We start from the raw sequence: 18,080 nt of genomic DNA, 5'->3' as shown, positions 1-18,080 counted from the left end.
AAAGTCATTGTATGGTTAACATTTGTCCACTGACCATTGTGAATGGTCTTCGAGCATTTCCCTTCCAATAGATACTCTTGCTTACGGCGGTATATGGAAAAAATAACCAGTTTAAATAGAGGATGAGTAACTTTGAACATGTCGGGCTGAAAATATAATGAAAATATTTTCATCCTCCAAGGTAAAGTTTGCAACTATAAACTACAAAAAGCTCTATTTTCATTGTCTTAGACTTATGAAATTAGGTATACAGTATCAACTCTATAAATTAATAATGTTGGGACAATAAAATTTTATTAATTTATAGTGATATTAATTTATTCTATAAAATAATATTTATTAATTTATCTTATAAATTAATATTTATTAATTTATCGCTTAAGTTAATAAATATTAATTTATAGAAATATTTACGTAAAATACAATGCTATATTCTTTTTAAAATGTTTCTTAATTTAATTTTCTATATGCTATATTCTGTATATCTATGACATTAACGTGAACATAAACGTAAACATGAAGCTTAATCCAATTTCTCTTTACACAAATCTTAGCAATGCTTTCTCAAATAAAAGATTTTACAAAATCAACTATGACAGATCAAATACGCAAATAGTTATGTGAGTAAAACAGAGATCATACTCGTTGTATTTTGAAAAGAGTTGTAATTGTAGTTTAAACAAAAATTTCATACAAAAATTAGTCTTAAAATATATACATAAGATCTAGGATTATTAATTTATAATATTATTAGGACTATAAATTTACATAGGGATTTCAAAAAAATATTATTATATTATCTTATCGATTTTGGTTATTTTTTACATTGGTCCGATCTGGGACCAGCAAAATTTATTAATTTATCGTATTTATTAATTTATCGAGTATTGAGTTATAGAGTTTTTACTGTATGTGCACATTATGTACGATCAATGGATATTACATTCGTATGATTAATCATGAAATTTAAGAAGTATCGTTCATCGTGTTAAGCTCTACATTTGATTCGTCTGCTTCTTCTTCGTTAGTCGCCATGCCTGAATCGTCTACTTCCTCGTTAATCATGATGTCTGCTTTTGTGTTTGTCGCCGTGCCTGACTCATCTACTTCCTTGTTCACCACCAAGTTTTCGTCGTCAATGTCCATCGAATTTGGAGGAAGAATGTGAAATCGGAGAAGGAATGTGAAAGAATCGCAAGAAAATGAGAGAGATTTCTCAAAGAAAAAGTAGATTTGAGCAGAGAGAAGATGACGATTACAGGTTGCTTCTCGGCGATTATGGGGTTTTAATTTCGACGGGAAATGACCCGCCCAATCTTTTTAGAATTTACACTTTAAGGCCCTCAAGTTTTCTTTTGTTTTTAGGTTTGAACCCCCAAGTTTTGTTAACCCCCTAATTCTTAGTTTGATTATTGTGTGAGAGAAGAGAGGACGTGGAGAATTTGATACAGATTCTGTTACCCCCCCCCCCCCCCATTTGATTAGGACGTGGAGAATTTGATACAGATTCTGTTCCCCCCCCCCCCATTTGATTACTCTGTCCAACAACTTTACTACAATATTATCTACCTACATGCTTGTGATTTTTTCTATCGAACTTATATGTTTGCTTTGAGTAATGCCATATATTTCGTCAAGATTGTGTGTTTTTGCCTTGTAACATTTGTGGTGAAAGAAAGTCTTTGATACATGCTGTTGTTTTGTATATATGAAATTTCTGATGATGCGGATGTTGCCATAAGAGCATTGCACAGTAAGCTCACTCTTCATATTATGTATTTTCAGATCAGAGGAGTGTAATTTCACTGTCAACAAGTACACCAACGCATACACATTATGTATTCTCATGAACAAAGTTGCTCAACACAAGGTTGTGTTGACGCTGGTTATGCAACTTTAAGGGACATGGGAGTGTTGTTGCCTCAGGAAGGCGTGTGATCAGGTATTTATAGATGGTTGATCAGGTGTTTGGAGACCGAAATTGCTAGAGTTGGTTTAAGGTTCCGTGGGAGACATTCACAAGGAATTCTTCAAGCTTCAATCAAGAGATGTTAACTAAAATGCTTGTCCAAAGTCTAGCAATGGTGTAGGCAAGTACTTGCCAAATTGAAGGTACTTGTGACCCGACTTGCCTTGTACAAGTAATTGAATTTTTGGCTTGTTACTTGGCTTGTCAAAACGAGTACTTGGTCTAGCAAGTACTTTTCTAGAATTTGATTACTTGCAATTTACTTGACCCGCCTTATTACTTGTCTGAACCTAAAATATTTGGAATAAAAAAACCTATTTTATACATAATATTTAAGGTTAATGAGTTTTTTAGGAGAAATTTTGAATTTTTAGCTTTTATGGGCCAAATCAAAATTATAAATATATTATAATAATTTAAGCATTAGTATTTTAGTAACAAGTATGAAGTGCTCAACAATTAATGAGGTAAGTAATAGAAAAAAGTTATATCTAGACCTAATTGTTAGTGATCTCACAAGTCACATGTACAAATAAACGAGTAATTAACGGGGCAAATATCAAAACGAGGCAAGTAACGAGTCATGTATCAAAAACTATTATGATACTTGACTTGTACTTGCAAGTAATAAAATAAACCTACTTGTTACCTGGCTTGCTTATGACGCGTACTTGAATTTTCAAGGCCAGTACGAGCCGAGTAGCGAGTAATTGCCTAGTACCGAGTACTTGTGCCTAGGCCTCTATCAACGGAAAATGATGGACTGTCGCAAAAGGTGGAGATTTGTTGGATAATGGCCAAATCCTGGAGTGCCTCTAGATAGGAGAGAGACTTCAAGTGTAAACGCAAAGAGAGAGACTCTGATACGCTGGGAAGGCTTTGTTTTTCAGTGAATTAAGTTAGTCTTGTGTGAACGGAAATCTCACTAATTTTAATACGATGATATCATCATGTCTTTAAGGAACATGGTGCAGTAGATAAAGAAGAGAGAACAAAGAATATGAAGGTCAAAATTTGCAAATGGACAATTCATGAATCTGTAACTGCTTTACATTCTATTTCACTGACCTCTATCTGGAAAAGTGGAATTGTTCCAACATCATAACAGAGCCAAACTGTCACTTTTAGTCAAAACGGAAATATAGTTGCTTGGAGTTGTTCCAACATCAAAGAAATACAAACTGCCACTTTACGACTGAGATTTGGGGATCATGTTTTCCCAAGAGTTTCCGCTCCATTCTAACATCACAGTGATTCTTTATCACACCCTTTTTTGGACAGAAGGTTCTTCACTCTGCTGGATTGATTTCTACATCATTAAGCGCTTCACTGCTTTCTTTACCATTTTGTCTGAGAATGTTTTTTCTGTGAGACCAAGTTAAAGGTTTGAGTTTCTCGATCAAACTGTGAAAATACAATATATAATCACCATTACCATTCACAGGAACATGATTCGTGGACACTCGTTTCAGAATCGTTCTGCTTCTATAAACAGGAGTATCCCTTTGTCATAACCTGTACAAGTAGGTGAAATAGCAACAAATTTGGTGAAGATAATTTTTAAGAATATTCCACCTTTCTCTCCACAAACACAGAGCAATAGCAAACACATACCAGCAGACTGATATAGAATGCATATTTCCAATGTACTAGAAGTCTGGTACAGCTAGATTGAGTAGGTGTGTACCAGTAGCATTTTCACCATTTCTCTACAAACCTACAAAATACATTTAAGTCGAAAAAAATAAAAAGGCAATTTGACAATGTTCGCATGTCAAACCACAAATTTCAACTTCTAGAGAAAGGCTCTACCTTCACTTTGAATGTAATAATCAGACGAGACCCGTACAAAAATCCTTGTCTTCCCAGTTAGGCTCATTGAATGATCTTGGATCCTAATTCATCTTTCTGTGTATTGCAACTTGAAAAATTCCTGCAGGTCCTGGTATTAACATGAGTGTATAACTGTCCTCAAGAAAATGATCCAGCAAGGAGTAGAGGTGAAGCTTCTTATAATGATTCATGTTACTATTATAACATGCCTTTGGATTCTGTTGTTGCGCGGGCGGTTGCAGGGACCTCGATGGAGATTTGCGTTTGCAAAGAATCACCAAGGTCAAAAGCTTCCCATTGCTCTTCTTCTGCTTGGAAATTCATGTCTCTCTTAGATTCATCAGCACATACCCTCCCTCTCGTTACCAAATTTACACCAGAAACTCCACAATCTCCTGTGATTTATGTCGTTTACAGTTCTTCCAGTGCCAATCCATATAACAGAGGAATATCAAAATCATAGCAACTCACTTGGTCTGGGTTCTTGAAAATTACTCAAAGAAATAATACGTCACATGGAAGATAACACATACGATTTATGCACTTGTTCATGGCTAAATAGCAACAAGTCAAGTGAAGACATATTATTCCAGAATACTAACACAGAGCAAAAGCTAACACACACTAATATACAACGTATATTTCCATTAAACTCTTAGCCATAAACTAATCGAATGGTCACTTGATACTTTGGGGAGGGTACAACTAAATTGAGTTAGTTGTCCATACATGATCGAACTAATAGTATTGTCACTAGAAACATTAAGGCCAATTTATTTTGTGGCAACAGAGGAGTAAGATTCCACCAGCTGACAGCATCACAGGAAGAAGGAAAACCCATACGTATTATATAACTTTCAGAAACAGAATGTAACGAAGTTCAATACTATATGGTTCCTTGTACAGGTAAAGAGCAATTAGACCAATTTCATGTACATAGTAATGTAAAAGAGACAAGAAGATTCGAAACACAAAGAGCAGTCTATAAAGAGTCAACACGGCTTGACCAATGGTTCTACTTATACTAAGTTTTCTTTTCCAAGTAAAGAGTCAACACGGCTTGACTAATTGTGGCAGCTATAAAAAGAGCTATTTTTACCTCCAATGATTGTAGATATATTCAAGTTTTTTTCAACTAAAGTTGTCAACACAGCAAAGTAGTATTTCAGGGCTTGAACGATACCAATAGTGAAAGCTATACATGGGTTGTGTTTCATCTAGCTTCAGCTTCACTCTTTGCAGCTCTAATAATCTCCTGCAATTATGGATCCCAATAGATTCATAAGCATGCTCAAAATCAACATATTATATAAACTTATTGTCTTTTTTTTTTGTTGTTGTTGTTATACCTTCTATCTGGTAGCAAAAGTGTGTCTTTGGTTTTCTTTCTTTTCTCGGAAGCATCGACTGCACCTGCTTGAGAATTCCTACTGCTACTTTTTCATCTCTACAATGGAAAAGCAGAAGAAAATCATATCAACTGTGATCTGAAAACTCTGAAAGGCAAGCTTGTAATATAGTTTACCCTGTGGATAGAAGATTCACATTGGCCCAATGACTACAAGTTGTTGCTCTGGCACTATGGCGTAGTACAGCCTGATCTGGTATGTGAGAGTCATCAAAAATTTCCTGCTTTAGTGAGAGATAGTTAGCAGGCTCAAATCAATATCTCATAAACTAGTGCAAAATCATTGTCATTTTGTGATACCTTTCTTCTGGCAGCGAGAGCCTGGCTCTTCTTTCTTTTCTTAACATCAAGAGTAGGGGAATCACCATATTCACGATCCCTATCTTCACCACAATCAACAACAAATTCGGCACATGTTGATCCAGACACTTAGGGGAGAATCCTGCAAAACAATAGAGTGCAAGTACTTAACCAACAAAATTCTATCTAATGCATATAAGTCACATATTGTCTTGCCTTTGGAAACCGTAAAGACAAAACCCTCCATGAGATTGTTAAGCATACTACTATCTAGGCCAAATTCGTCAAGTACAGAACAGTATTTACTCATGGAGTTTGGTCTCATGATCTGGATCTTTGTCACGTTAACCCTCTCTCCGAGCTTTTCTACATGATTAACCAAACAGTTGGGGTTGCTCTCCTGGACAAAACAAAAATAGGTAAGGGCACGACAGGGAATAAGTAGTAAGATGATTGGTAATTATACCTTTGAAATCATGATTACACAGAATCTAGGCCGAGGCATTTCAGAGACAAAAACACCGGGAGAAATTACACTTTTGAAGCTTTCCACTGTGTCTCCTTCATTGATGCTCTCATGAAAGCATGCCAATTCTGTAACACTAGTAATTGTTGGTGATTTTGAGGATGATGCATCATTATTCAAAGGAGGCGGTATGTTCAAAGGAGACGGTATGTCGTTTTCATTATTTTTGTTGCTGGGAGTAACTACAACTTTGGGCTCGGGAGCTGCCTTTTCGTTGCCACGATGTGACATACAGTACAAGGAATGTTGTCCGCACTCCAGAAGGTGTAGCTTCCACTCGGATCCCAAGTGTTTTTCACAGTTGATTAGTCTAAGAGTTGTGTTTCATGGATATTGTTGATTCCTGCACCAACAGATATCCACGCTGTAGCGACGGTCACTCTTCCACTTCATACAGTCATCATCCATGGCACGATATGCCTTTGGAGGTGTCTTAAAAAATAGCCAGTTGGGGGCTTTCTCGGGAAATAGGTCTTTAAGCTCCCAAGGAGGTCTTCCGAAGACATTAACTTCGCCGCCATAGAAAGGCACACCAACATCAAGATTCTTATTCTTATTAATCAACTACAAAAAGCTCTATTTTCATTGTCTTAAACTTATGAAATTAGGTATATGTGTACATTATGTACGATCAATGGATATTACATTCGTATAATTAATCATGAAATTTAAGAAGTTAGGTCACAAAATCATATATTAATTTTCAAAGACGAATAAAATATACATATCTAAAATCTCATAAACCTTAAAGAAAAATATCCTTATTTAACCCATTAACTTATGAGATATTTCTCTAAAGTGACAACATAAGTAGAAAATATTCATAACCATGTCGACAAATAATATTTTCTCACATATCATACAAAAACTTCACCGATCATTTTTCTTTTGCAGTTTTATGTTTTTCTAATTTACGGTTAAGAAGTTAGATTACATAGTCAAGTATCAATTCTAAAGAAAGAACATAAGCATCATGAGATGTCAGAAACCTTCAAAGAGTATATTGATTTTTGTGTGTTACAAAGATATATACGGCTAACTATTTATACAAGAGGTTAGCCCTAATCATAGAATAAGCTTATACAAGAAAAACTCAGTTTTCCTACGGCGAAAAGTGTCAGAAATTCGTAGGGAATAGATGTTTTTTATCGTTTTCCTACCAAAAATGTTTATAGGGAATATCACATAGAAAACATATCTTTGTAAGAATTTGGTAGGAAATTTCCTACGAAAAACTGTTCGTAAGAAAATGCGAAGGAAATTTCGTAGGAAAATGGTAAGACCATCATTAACCATTTTCCTACCAAACTTTTGTAAGAAATGAGTTCTTATCATTTTCCTACCACATCTCTCTTACTTAAGTAAATACAAATAAAAACAAATATTGATTAATTAATAGCTACACCAACATAAACCGTAAAGAGGAATACAAAAATGATAAACTTGTTAAGCATATGTAGACATAAGTAACTATGACACATGTCAATGTAATCAAACTGATTAGATAGTGGATTGATTATGACTTTAAAGTATACGTAGAAACGAATTTAGCGCAGTGACCAAAATCCAAATTGAAGGATGAATATCGGTTGTCTAGACTAAAGTGCCTTAGTTTAGTTACTACCTAGTACTGACTTCATTTTTTTAGTGCCAAAATTCCTGTGTATTATGTTACAAGGAACTTCTGTGTTTAGTTATTAAAGGAATTAACCGTTTGTTTTTATACATCTTTTTGGTCAGTATAGTGGAATCTTACTCCTCTGTTGCCACAAAATAAAAGTACAATGTAAATAGGCCTTGATGTTCTAGTGACCATACTATTAGTTGGGGTCAGGTCGATCATGTAAGCATAACTTGAGAGTTGAGACCAGACATGATCATTCAGATTTCAGATCAGATTTGATGCAGATTTTTATGGGTTCAGATAGGAGAATTTATTTTATCCGTTCGGATTTTATCACTATTCGGTTTGGATTCAGTTTGGATTGGTGTTAGATTCAGATCAGTTTCCGGAAAAAACTTAAAAGATTATTCAATTTTAATAATAATTAGTTTAATTTTAATGAAATTTTTGTAAAACATTGTATAATTTTGAAAAATATACTTAAATATAATTTTGCATATCTAGATTATTTCGGATATTTTTCTTATTTGGTATTAAATTATAACTACCATATGTTATACGCTAGGCGTACGATAGAGCATCATATAGTGTATAGACGTATATATGGCCGTTTATGATGGGACTATACGGTGGATATGTTTTCAACAATATATATATATATATATATACATATAAAATTTGTCAAGATATGTATATAATTACAAAGTTATAATAACAATAAAACATAACTGTAATAACCATGCATGATGAATAATTTACATGAGTACAACACAAATCACTTTTACAAAATATTTATAAAATTTTAAATAACTAATAGAGTTGCCTGAATTTTCAGCCCTATACTAGTTAGAATCTCAACTTTCCACCATAAACTTTTAGCCACTCGAAAAACCACCATAAACAATTTTAATCTCGATAAAACTACATGTACTTTTGGATTTGTTCTTAAAACTACGCCTCCAATTGAACCGACCAGTTAACCGATAATTATACATCCGATTTGACTTACCCATAATTTAACCGAAACTAATCTGATTTTGACTCTATTTTAGCCTAATTTTGACCCACACAAAATGTAACTAAATTGTCTTATTAAGAAGTAAAAGTATTTTTATTAATTTGTATTTGTGATAAACAATTAAAAATATTAAATTATTACTTAATTTTAGCAAAACTTAATATGACAAAATATACCCCAAATTATATTTTGAGCTACATTTTGTTATAAAATTTTGATAATTTACAAACATATACATTTTCCATTTGGCAATCATTTATATTTTTTTATAAATTTAAAGCTATGTCTTTTTTTAAACAAAAATATTCATTTTTCTTGAAATCATAATATATGACCTTTGAACTCTATATATGTAATGAAATTCAAAATATATGCCAAATTTATTTTTATAAATATCCGTAAACACCACAATCAAAGTATATCTTATGGTATTTATAAATTTATTTTTCTTTATAGATTCAGTTTTCTTTTTATATATTCAAGATGAGTTATATATGTATATATATATATATATATTTATATATGATTATGGTGTTTGTAAAAAGAAAATGGCTTTTGAATTATTAAATTTAGAGTATATACCAAATACATTTATATATATAACACCATTGTATTTATAAAAAGAATTTGTTGTCTATTTTGTTATATTATTTTGCGGTATATTTTGTTATTTTATTATTTTGGTAAAATTAATTAATTTATTTTTATTTTTTTATCAAAAATAAATGAAAATAAATAAAAAGTATTTTTCTTCTAGAGAATATATTTTTTGGGTATAAATTGGGTTAAAATAGAGTCAAAATCGGATTAGTTTTGGTTAAATTATGGGTAAGTCAAACCGGATGTATAATTATCGGTTAACTGGTCGGTTCAATTGGAGGCGTAGTTTTAAGAACAAATCCGAAAGTACATGTAGTTTTATCGAGATTAAAATTGTTTATGATGGTTTTTCAAGTGGCTAAAAGTTTAGGGTGGAATGTTGAGATTCCAACTAGTATAGGGCTGAAAATTCAGGCAGCCCTAACTAATAAGCAGGAAAATAATAGAAAAAAAAGATGGAAAAGTTATTTTTTGAGAGTCAAACTAATAGTTTTCTTAACCTATTTTTCCAAACATTAACAAAATGACGGAGTTCTTCTTTTTGAGCTTTTTTAAAAAAATCGCCGTATATGCGGAATTCACCGTATAATTGTTCTATATACGGACCATATAGCTTTTACCGTATTAAACAATTGTATAGCCATAACACAGTACGGCTTCCCACCGTACAACACATATACACTATATATATATATATATACGGCCGTATATACCGTATTTTAGAACTATTTCGAGTTTCCGGATATCTTTTTGATTTTTGGTTCGGATCAAATTCGCCTCAGATAATTCAGATATGATATTTGTTCGGATTTTATAACATTGGGTTGGGTAGACCTATATTTTACTAGTCAAAGCCTAAAGACAAAAGATCTGGATTTACTTGAGCTTTTGCTAAGTATTCCTGAAAACTATATTTGTTAATTTCTCCATACAGTTCCTAACGCTGGCACGCCATCCTCCCTTTCCACATTTCCAATTCCTACACTTGATTAAATCTTCGGTAACAAAACAAGACTAAAACCAGAAGGCTTTCTATATTTATACATTCAACCGACCAAATCTTTTTTTGCTAGCCTCTAGTTGAATGAGCCAGCTAATGGCTTCGGATCCATGTCCACAATGTATGTGATGATATCCAGGTAATGATGTTCCATCCAAACAAACTGTAATTAATACACAGAGACCTTACATTCAACACCGTTATGTTTTTACATTTCAGATGGACATTACGTAATGTACCTCACATTACTAAGAACTGGATTGAAGAAAGAATGGTTAAAAGTAGGAAAAAGGAACAGACGACTCTAGAAAATGATGAAAGTTAAATGCAAAAACTTGCAGTGTGTTATTGAAAGAGTGGATCTTTGTGTTGAATGAGAAAGAAGAAGGTAAAAAGCAAATTCTCAACACAATTTTCATAACATGGGAAGATCAAAAAGAGTTTTCATTCATCACTTAACCACTCTTCCATCTGGAATCGATAATAAGACAATAAGACAATGGTCAGCACACCAGATAACGCATCAGTTTTTCCGCCATTTGCATCAGTTCAGGAAAGTAGTCTGAAGTGCATGTCATTTTCTCATACTTGATCCCCAAGGTCCCAATATCTTTCACCATATTATCCATAAATTCATTGCTTTCTTTAGCAGGGTTAGTATCATCAAAACGCTCAGCAAAATACTTGTTTAGCAACGCAGCCTTGGCATGTCCAATGTGAAGGTAACCACTTGGCTCTGGAGCAAACCGAAGTCGAACCTTTCCAATTTCTGCTTCCGGCAACTCCACTTCAGGTTTGCCTTTATCCTGTGCATCTGCTTTAGTAGCTTGTTGGCTGTCTTTAGATTGGAGCGACAGGCTTCCCTGAGCTTTTCTTCACATATGTTGCTAGAACCTTGTTAAGCAGCTCGCTGTACTCGTCTAATGTCGAACTAAACCATCTAACCAAACTCTAATCCTTTTTCGATTTCCTCAAACTTTCCCATCTTTGGCCAGTTCCTACCAAAAGTTCAACTAATCAGCTTCATCAAATACAAAGAAACTCATACCAAAGAGTCAAAGATAATAAATTTATACCTGCGAGAGATGACCAAATAGCAACATCAGCAATGGTAAGAGAATTGCCAACAAGAAACGTGCTACTCTCAAGATACTTATCGACACGACCACAAGCATTCTCAAACTCGGAACCAGAGGAGAAGACAGAAGCGTAATCTACCCATTCATCAATCTGGGAAGAATCAAAAGCATCGTGGCCATAGAAATCAGGAAGCGTGTTAGCTGATCGACCAACATAGCCAAGAAGAGTAGTAGTACCACTCAGTTTCCTCCTAAATCAAGAATTAGAAGAAAAAGGACTAAACTTTGAGAGAAAGAAGAAGAAGGAACCAGAGTGAGAAAAAGGGAAGTACCCGTCGGAGAAGGCAACAGAAGGGACGGTAGTTGCAGCAGCAGCGGAATCAATAGTCACCTGAGAGGCTGAGAGAGAAAAAGCAACGATGACTGAAATCGGAATCAAAGCAAAGGTTGTCTACAAGACCTCTTGGAAGATTTTGCCAAGTATCTCACTAGCAAACTACTTAGTGAATCTCTAGGACAATTCTGAAGACTTGAGAGTGATGTTTATTACCCTTCATAAATTAATCTAAGGATCTAACTTAGAAGAGTTTTTCAGAATATTAACACACACCAAAAGCTAACACATACTAACAAACACACTAATATAGAACGTATATTTCCATTAAACTCTTAACCATAAACTAATCGAATGGTCACTACTTGATATACTCTTGGGAGGGTACTACTAAATTGAGTTAGTTGTCCATACATGATCGAACTAATAGTATGGTCGCTAGAAACATCAACTGCCAATTTATTTTGTGGCAACAGAGGAGTAAGATTCTACCAGCTGACAGTATCACACGAAGAAGGAAAACCCATACGTATGATATAACATTCAGAAACAGATTATAACGAACTTCAATGGTATTTTAGTGATATAACCAAATTCATATTAAGTTACTTTTAGAATGCCACATCATGAGGGAAGAAAAAGGTCAGCTGAACTGGATATTGTTGCACTTTGATGAAAGTCTGGGGAGAGCCAGCAGATTAGCTTGCAAGAACTCAGTGTTGTTGTCCGCGTGAACACCAACTTTCACAGATTCAAGACATCCCAATTTGCCCAATAAATGTCCCATCTGTTTCAGCTCTTGAAAAGAACCATCGTACTTTGAAATCTCCAGCACCTTCACTTGACAAGTCCATAAACAAGACAATTTCTTCTCCACAATCTTCCTATTCTTTTTCTCATTCTCCCTCTTTTCCTTCTTAGGGATGCAAGCACATGCATCTCCACATTTGTTTGTTACTCTATGTACAAGACCCTGAAACGAGACCAATTTGACATGCTTACAATAAACAAGAAACGAATCAAACAATAAGGAAACTGATGATACCTTGAAGACTAAAGTGTGTAGAATTGGGCAACTCTTCAGGAGAAGAGGCATTCCTTGCCAACCTTTATCCTTGTTACTCTCAATAAATAAATTAAGGAGTTTGTTGAAAACCGGCATGGATTTACAGCAGAAATAAAATGCCTGGTTTATATATATGGTCATCACAACCTTGCTAGCAAGCAGTAGACAAATATGAAAAGCAATCAACAGAAGAAGAAGTAGAACTGACCTCAAGGGAATCGGGAGACAAGTGAAGGGTTGTAATGTTGGTTACACCCGCAAGTAGATTTGTAACATCACCAAAAATAGGCTCCTTTCGTTCATCATCAACATAAGAATAACAGTAAGAACGACCCTCATCATCATCAGAATAATAATCACCACTTTCGTCATCATACTCGTAATCATAATTGTAATCATAATAATCCCATATCTTGAGACTCAGCCTGGCTTCGACAAGCGAATCCAAACCAACAATCTGATAAGTCTCGTAGACATAACTAGAATAGTCAAGGTACACAAGACTTGGTGCTTCAAAATAAGCATAATCGTGACTGTCTCTCTTGTTTGGAAGATTAACCAAAACCACAAGTCGCTTGATGGATGCACTTTTCACGACTGAACCGCAACATGGCGGACAATCATGATCAGCATCACGTATGAATAACTCTTCCAAAGCAGGGCAGCCATCAAGGAGCCGACAATGGTTGTCATAATCAATCCCGGAATCAGTTAAGAGATAAAGTGATTTGAGCGCAGGGAGAAACACACGCTCAGCTTCGAAATCATATCCAGCGGATAGTGTGAGCTTAACCAGTGTCTTGCTCGTGAACAACTCTCTCTCTACAAATAAAAATGATTCGGCGTGCAAGTGTAGTTCCAACAATCCACGTTCCATTGCAGTCCAAATCCAACGGTGGTATGTCTCGTGGCAGTCACATTCACATATACGTATATGACACACAGACACTTTCTTGATGGGAGAATTGCTTAGCAGAGCAAATGTCTTTTCTACGAAATCACAGAATCGATGTGAACCACTTAAAAGCTTCTTCTTTGTTGGGATAAACAACCACCGACTCATCAAAGCAGAGGTTGTCTACAAGACCTAGCAGATTCCTCCACCTCTTGGACAGAACCGATGTGGAAGCAGCCACTTTTGTCGGAAGCAAAGACAAGATTTTGCCAAGTATCTCATCTGGCAAATTGCTTATCGAATCTCTAGGAGAAGTTCTCATCATAAATTAGGAGTTTAATTACACCTCTACACGCTAAAGCAACTCGTGGAGGCTCAGGCTCACAACAAGTTCTTTTTTTCCTATTGAATGTTGTTACCAAAAAAGAAATTCAGAATCTAAGATGGATCCTTTAAATCCAAGGAGAAAGTGTAAGTCAAGAGGAGAACGAAACCTTCGTCGGCAGAGGAGGCGAGGAAGATCAAAAAGCTTCTTGCATTAAATACCACAAAAAAACTAAACCCTATTGTACATCCCTTGAATTCTAACCAATCAAAATATGCCTAAATAAATTTAAAAACTCATTTAAATCTAAAATTTAAATTCTAACCACTTTTTTTTTTTCATAAAACCAACCTTTATATAATCTCGTTTAGTAACAAAGTTTAAACTTTAAGTATTTTTTCTAAACTCAAATCGATATTTAACATAATTTAATTTTTTTTTGTCAACCGATATAAATTAAAACTCAAAAGAGCCAATCCCGAGGGATATTGTTTACATACGTGACATGATGCGGTACGGTACGAATCTTTCGTGCCAACTTATCCGCTTTTACATTTGCACTACGAGAAATTAAAGATAAAGAGAAATTTGTGAATTCTTCCCTATCACTCTGCAACTCCTCCAAATACACTGAAAACGCCGGCCATTCGGTTGGAGAAGACACCATCTTCACCAAGTCTGAACAGTCTGTAAAGAAAGCTACGTTCTGGTTATCTGCTCCAATCATGCACTTCATCGCCCAAAGAAGAGCTTCCATTTCGGTATGTAGAGGAGATAGACTTCTACGAACGTTGGCGGCTCCCATGGTTGGCGACTCTCCAAGAGATGATAGACAGAACCATCCTGTTCCTGAGAACTGGTCACTTGCTTTCCAAGATCCATCAATAAAACACCGAAAGCCAGAAAAAGTTGTATCTTGTGATACATCCCTCACCCGAATTCGACTATCTATAGACAAGGAACCATGTCTTTCACTATGGAGCTCGACTTGAGCTTCCTGCCACGATTGAGCCTCTTTTACCGCTAAGAGCAATATTTCCATTGGATCTTTATCCACATTTTCAAAAACTTTTTCATTTCTTGCTTTCCATATATACCAAATTATCCATGGGTAAGGAGCCGAATCGACGCCTGAAGGAATTCTCCAAAACAAATGATCCAAATTCGTAAAAATTGAATTCGAGGGAAAAATCCCTGGGGCCGTAGGAATTTGTGATAGTGCCCAAATCTGCCTTGCAGGGTGGCATTGAAAAAGAGTATGATTAATTGATTCCTCTGAAGCACCACAACTAACACAACCCTTATCACAAAGTATACCTCTCTTTCGTAAATTCTCCGATACCGGTACACAACCCGATAATATTTGCCATAAAAAATGGCGTAACTTAGGTGGACACTGCACTTTCCAAATATACGCTTTTAACGTTGTAAGATCGGGACCTATGAGAGTTGTACCCTCGTTCAAATCTAACCGAGCCGTATGATATCCAGATTTGACTGTATAATTTCCGGCTTTAGTAAAATGCCATCCTAAAGTATCTTCCATATTTGGATTACCAATAGGCAGGGCACTTATCAGCGGTACATCTTCCGGATCAAAGAGCTCTTTTAAGAGATCAATATTCCAAAAATTTGACCGACTGTCTATAAGGCTTTTTACTTTTAGAGATGGGTCAACAATTGAACCACCATATTTTGCTGGTCTCGGGAATTGAGCTGGTATCCATGGATCATTCCAAACTGAAATTGATGCCCCTGAACCAACTCTTTTAATAAGTCCTTTATAAACCAGAGATCTAGCGGAGATCATACTACGCCATCCATAAGATGGAGAGTATGATTTTATACTATCCAGAGGATTGGATTTCCGAAAATACCTTCCTTTGAAAACCTTTGCAAACAGGGAATCTGGGGCTGTAATCAAACGCCACAGCTGCTTTGCCAACAAAGCCGAATTAAAATCATCAACATTCCGGAATCCTAATCCGCCATCCGATTTACTAGAACATAGTTTATCCCATGCCATCCAATGCATACCTCTGGAATCCCCATTTGAACTCCACCAAAACTTAGCGACAGCACTTGTAAGTTTAGATGTAATTGCTTTTGGTAACCGAAAACAAGACATTACATATCTCGGTAATGTTGCAGCAACCGATTTGATCATTACTTCTTTCCCACCTTTGGAAAGGAATTTGGCCGACCAACCATTTATTCTAGACTGTAAACGATCTCTAACAAAGGAAAAAACTTTTGTCTTAGATCCGCCTAAACTTTCTGGCAATCCAAGATACGATCCCATACCACCAAGGTTATGAATGCCCAAAATTAATTTAATATCTGCCTTGATGGAATCTTCTACCTTATGACCAAACTGAATCGAAGATTTTGAAAAATTAATTTGTTGGCCCGATACCGATTCATATTGCTTCAGAATCTCCAATATTATTCCACACTGTTCTTTATTAGCTTTGCAAAAAAATAAACTATCATCCGCAAACAGAAGATGAGAAACTGCGGGACTAGGAGTCGCTACCTTTATACCCGTAATTAGATTCTGACGTTCCGCTTTCCGAATATTCGCAATTAGTACCTCTGTACAAAGAATAAATAAATAGGGTGAGAGCGGGTCACCCTGTCTTAAACCCCTCTCCGGTATTATTAAACCTTTTGGCTGTCCGTTGATTAAAACCTTATATTGAACAGTAGTAATACACCACATTATCCATGAAATCCATTTTTCGCAAAAACCCATTTTCCTTAACAAAGCCTCAATAAAATTCCATTCTACCTGATCATAAGCTTTACTCATATCTGTTTTAATTGCCATAAACTTATCTTTACAAGATGAATTAGTTCGTAACCCATGGAACATCTCTTGAGCAATAAGAATGTTATCCGAAATTAGTCTTCCATCAACAAAAGCTGATTGTGTTTCCGAAATAAGATTCGGTAGAACAGTCTTCAGCCGTTGACAAAGAATCTTTGAAATGACTTTATACCCCACATTACAAAGACTAATTGGCCGTAATTCTGTCATCCTCGTTGGACGCTCCGTCTTCGGAATCAGACATATATTTGTTGTATTTAACCGTTTATCAAAAACCCCCTCTTGCAAAAAAGAATTAACCAAACTCAACAAATCCGATTTAATGATAGCCCAAGATTTTTGAAAAAACAAGGCTGTCATACCATCAGGACCTGGCGCTTTCTCCGGATGGATCATAAATAAAGCCGCTCGCACCTCGCATTCCGTCGCATCTGCTGTTAACAAATCATTTATCCGATCTGTAATCAAAACTTGAACTTCTCCCAATGCTTCGTCAAAAACCTGAGGGTTCGCAGTAGTAAACAAATTTTGAAAATAAGAAACCGCAATATTCTGAATATCATCATCCTCAATAGACCATATTCCATTTTCGTCATGGAGTCCCGTAATTCGATTTCTAGCACGCCTCTGCTTTGTTAAAGCATGAAAAAACTTTGAATTATTATCCCCTAGTTTCATCCATAGACTTCTACTCTTTTGATACCAATATTGTTCTTCATCACGATAAGCTTCCTTTAATCGTAATGTTAATTCAGTGATTTCCTCTCGAGACCTGTCATCATCCCTTTGAGCCACATCTAATTCGGCCTTTAGATCCTCAATTGTTTGGCGCCCAAAAGGAATTAAGCTTTTTCGCCATTTTGAAATTGCCCGCCTACAATTTGTTAATTTCTCAACAAATTGTCCCTCTCTAAACCCAGAATCTAGATTCCAACCTTGTGAAATCGCCTCTAATAACCCATCTTTGCCAATCCATCTTTTATCAAACCGAAAATTTTGTTTCCCACGTGGTATCTTATCCGCAATCGTTGCAATCACCGGAGAATGATCTGAAGCTAACATAGTTAGATATTCAATGAAAGAATTACTGAATAAATCATGCCATTCTTCATTTGCTAAGGCCCTATCTAACCGACATCGTATTGGTTTCTTATCTCGCCAACCTCTCCAAGATAACCAATCTCCAAAAAATGGAAATTCTAAAAGGCCGCAATCTTGATAACATAATTTAATTGTAAAATCTAAATCTTAAATGTTTTTGTAAACTCAAACT

At 35.4% G+C, this 18,080-nt stretch overlaps 3 protein-coding genes, 1 long non-coding RNA gene and 2 pseudogenes across 7 annotated transcripts; 1 reads left to right on the top strand and 5 right to left on the bottom strand.

Annotated features, from left to right (window-relative positions):
- Window positions 1-3,901: 3,901 nt before the first annotated feature.
- On the top strand, window positions 3,902-4,285 carry AT1G07453. Its single transcript, NR_139248.1, has one exon. It is a non-coding gene; the product is annotated as an other RNA (long non-coding RNA).
- A 730-nt stretch (window positions 4,286-5,015) lies between these two features.
- On the bottom strand, window positions 5,016-6,444 carry AT1G47940 (Pentatricopeptide repeat (PPR) superfamily protein; the record flags this gene model as incomplete). The annotated part of the gene is made up of 7 exons (NM_103691.1): window positions 5,016-5,057; window positions 5,216-5,249; window positions 5,328-5,431; window positions 5,511-5,638; window positions 5,751-5,910; window positions 5,977-6,306; window positions 6,400-6,444. 7 exons carry the CDS (start codon window positions 6,442-6,444, stop codon window positions 5,016-5,018), a joined length of 843 nt encoding a protein of 280 aa, NP_175229.1.
- A 4,201-nt stretch (window positions 6,445-10,645) lies between these two features.
- AT1G47930 lies at window positions 10,646-11,935 on the bottom strand (annotated as a pseudogene). Of its 2 annotated transcripts, none has more exons than one of them (3): window positions 11,690-11,935; window positions 11,355-11,608; window positions 10,646-11,276 (listed from the first exon to the last, which is right to left on the bottom strand). The 2 variants fall into 2 exon arrangements; another variant differs by having other exon boundaries at window positions 10,702-11,276; window positions 11,355-11,508; window positions 11,690-11,841.
- A 338-nt stretch (window positions 11,936-12,273) lies between these two features.
- AT1G47920 (RNI-like superfamily protein) lies at window positions 12,274-13,634 on the bottom strand (the record flags this gene model as incomplete). The annotated part of the gene is made up of 3 exons (NM_103690.3): window positions 12,274-12,664; window positions 12,737-12,877; window positions 12,966-13,634. 3 exons carry the CDS (start codon window positions 13,632-13,634, stop codon window positions 12,335-12,337), a joined length of 1,140 nt encoding a protein of 379 aa, NP_175228.2. The 3' UTR covers window positions 12,274-12,334.
- Window positions 13,635-13,670: 36 nt separating this feature from the next.
- On the bottom strand, window positions 13,671-13,977 carry AT1G47915 (F-box family protein; the record flags this gene model as incomplete). Its single annotated transcript, NM_148566.2, has 1 exon — window positions 13,671-13,977. The coding sequence occupies one exon, from the start codon at window positions 13,975-13,977 to the stop codon at window positions 13,756-13,758; it is 222 nt and encodes a 73-aa protein (NP_683407.1). The 3' UTR covers window positions 13,671-13,755.
- Window positions 13,978-14,440: 463 nt separating this feature from the next.
- On the bottom strand, window positions 14,441-17,869 carry AT1G47910 (annotated as a pseudogene; the record flags this gene model as incomplete). The annotated part of the gene is made up of 1 exon: window positions 14,441-17,869.
- Between the last annotated feature and the right edge of the window lie 211 nt (window positions 17,870-18,080).

The sequence above is a fragment of the Arabidopsis thaliana genome (genome assembly GCF_000001735.4).
Source record: "Arabidopsis thaliana chromosome 1 sequence".
Lineage (NCBI taxonomy): Eukaryota > Viridiplantae > Streptophyta > Magnoliopsida > Brassicales > Brassicaceae > Arabidopsis > Arabidopsis thaliana.
This window is presented reverse-complemented; position numbering and strand designations above follow the sequence as displayed.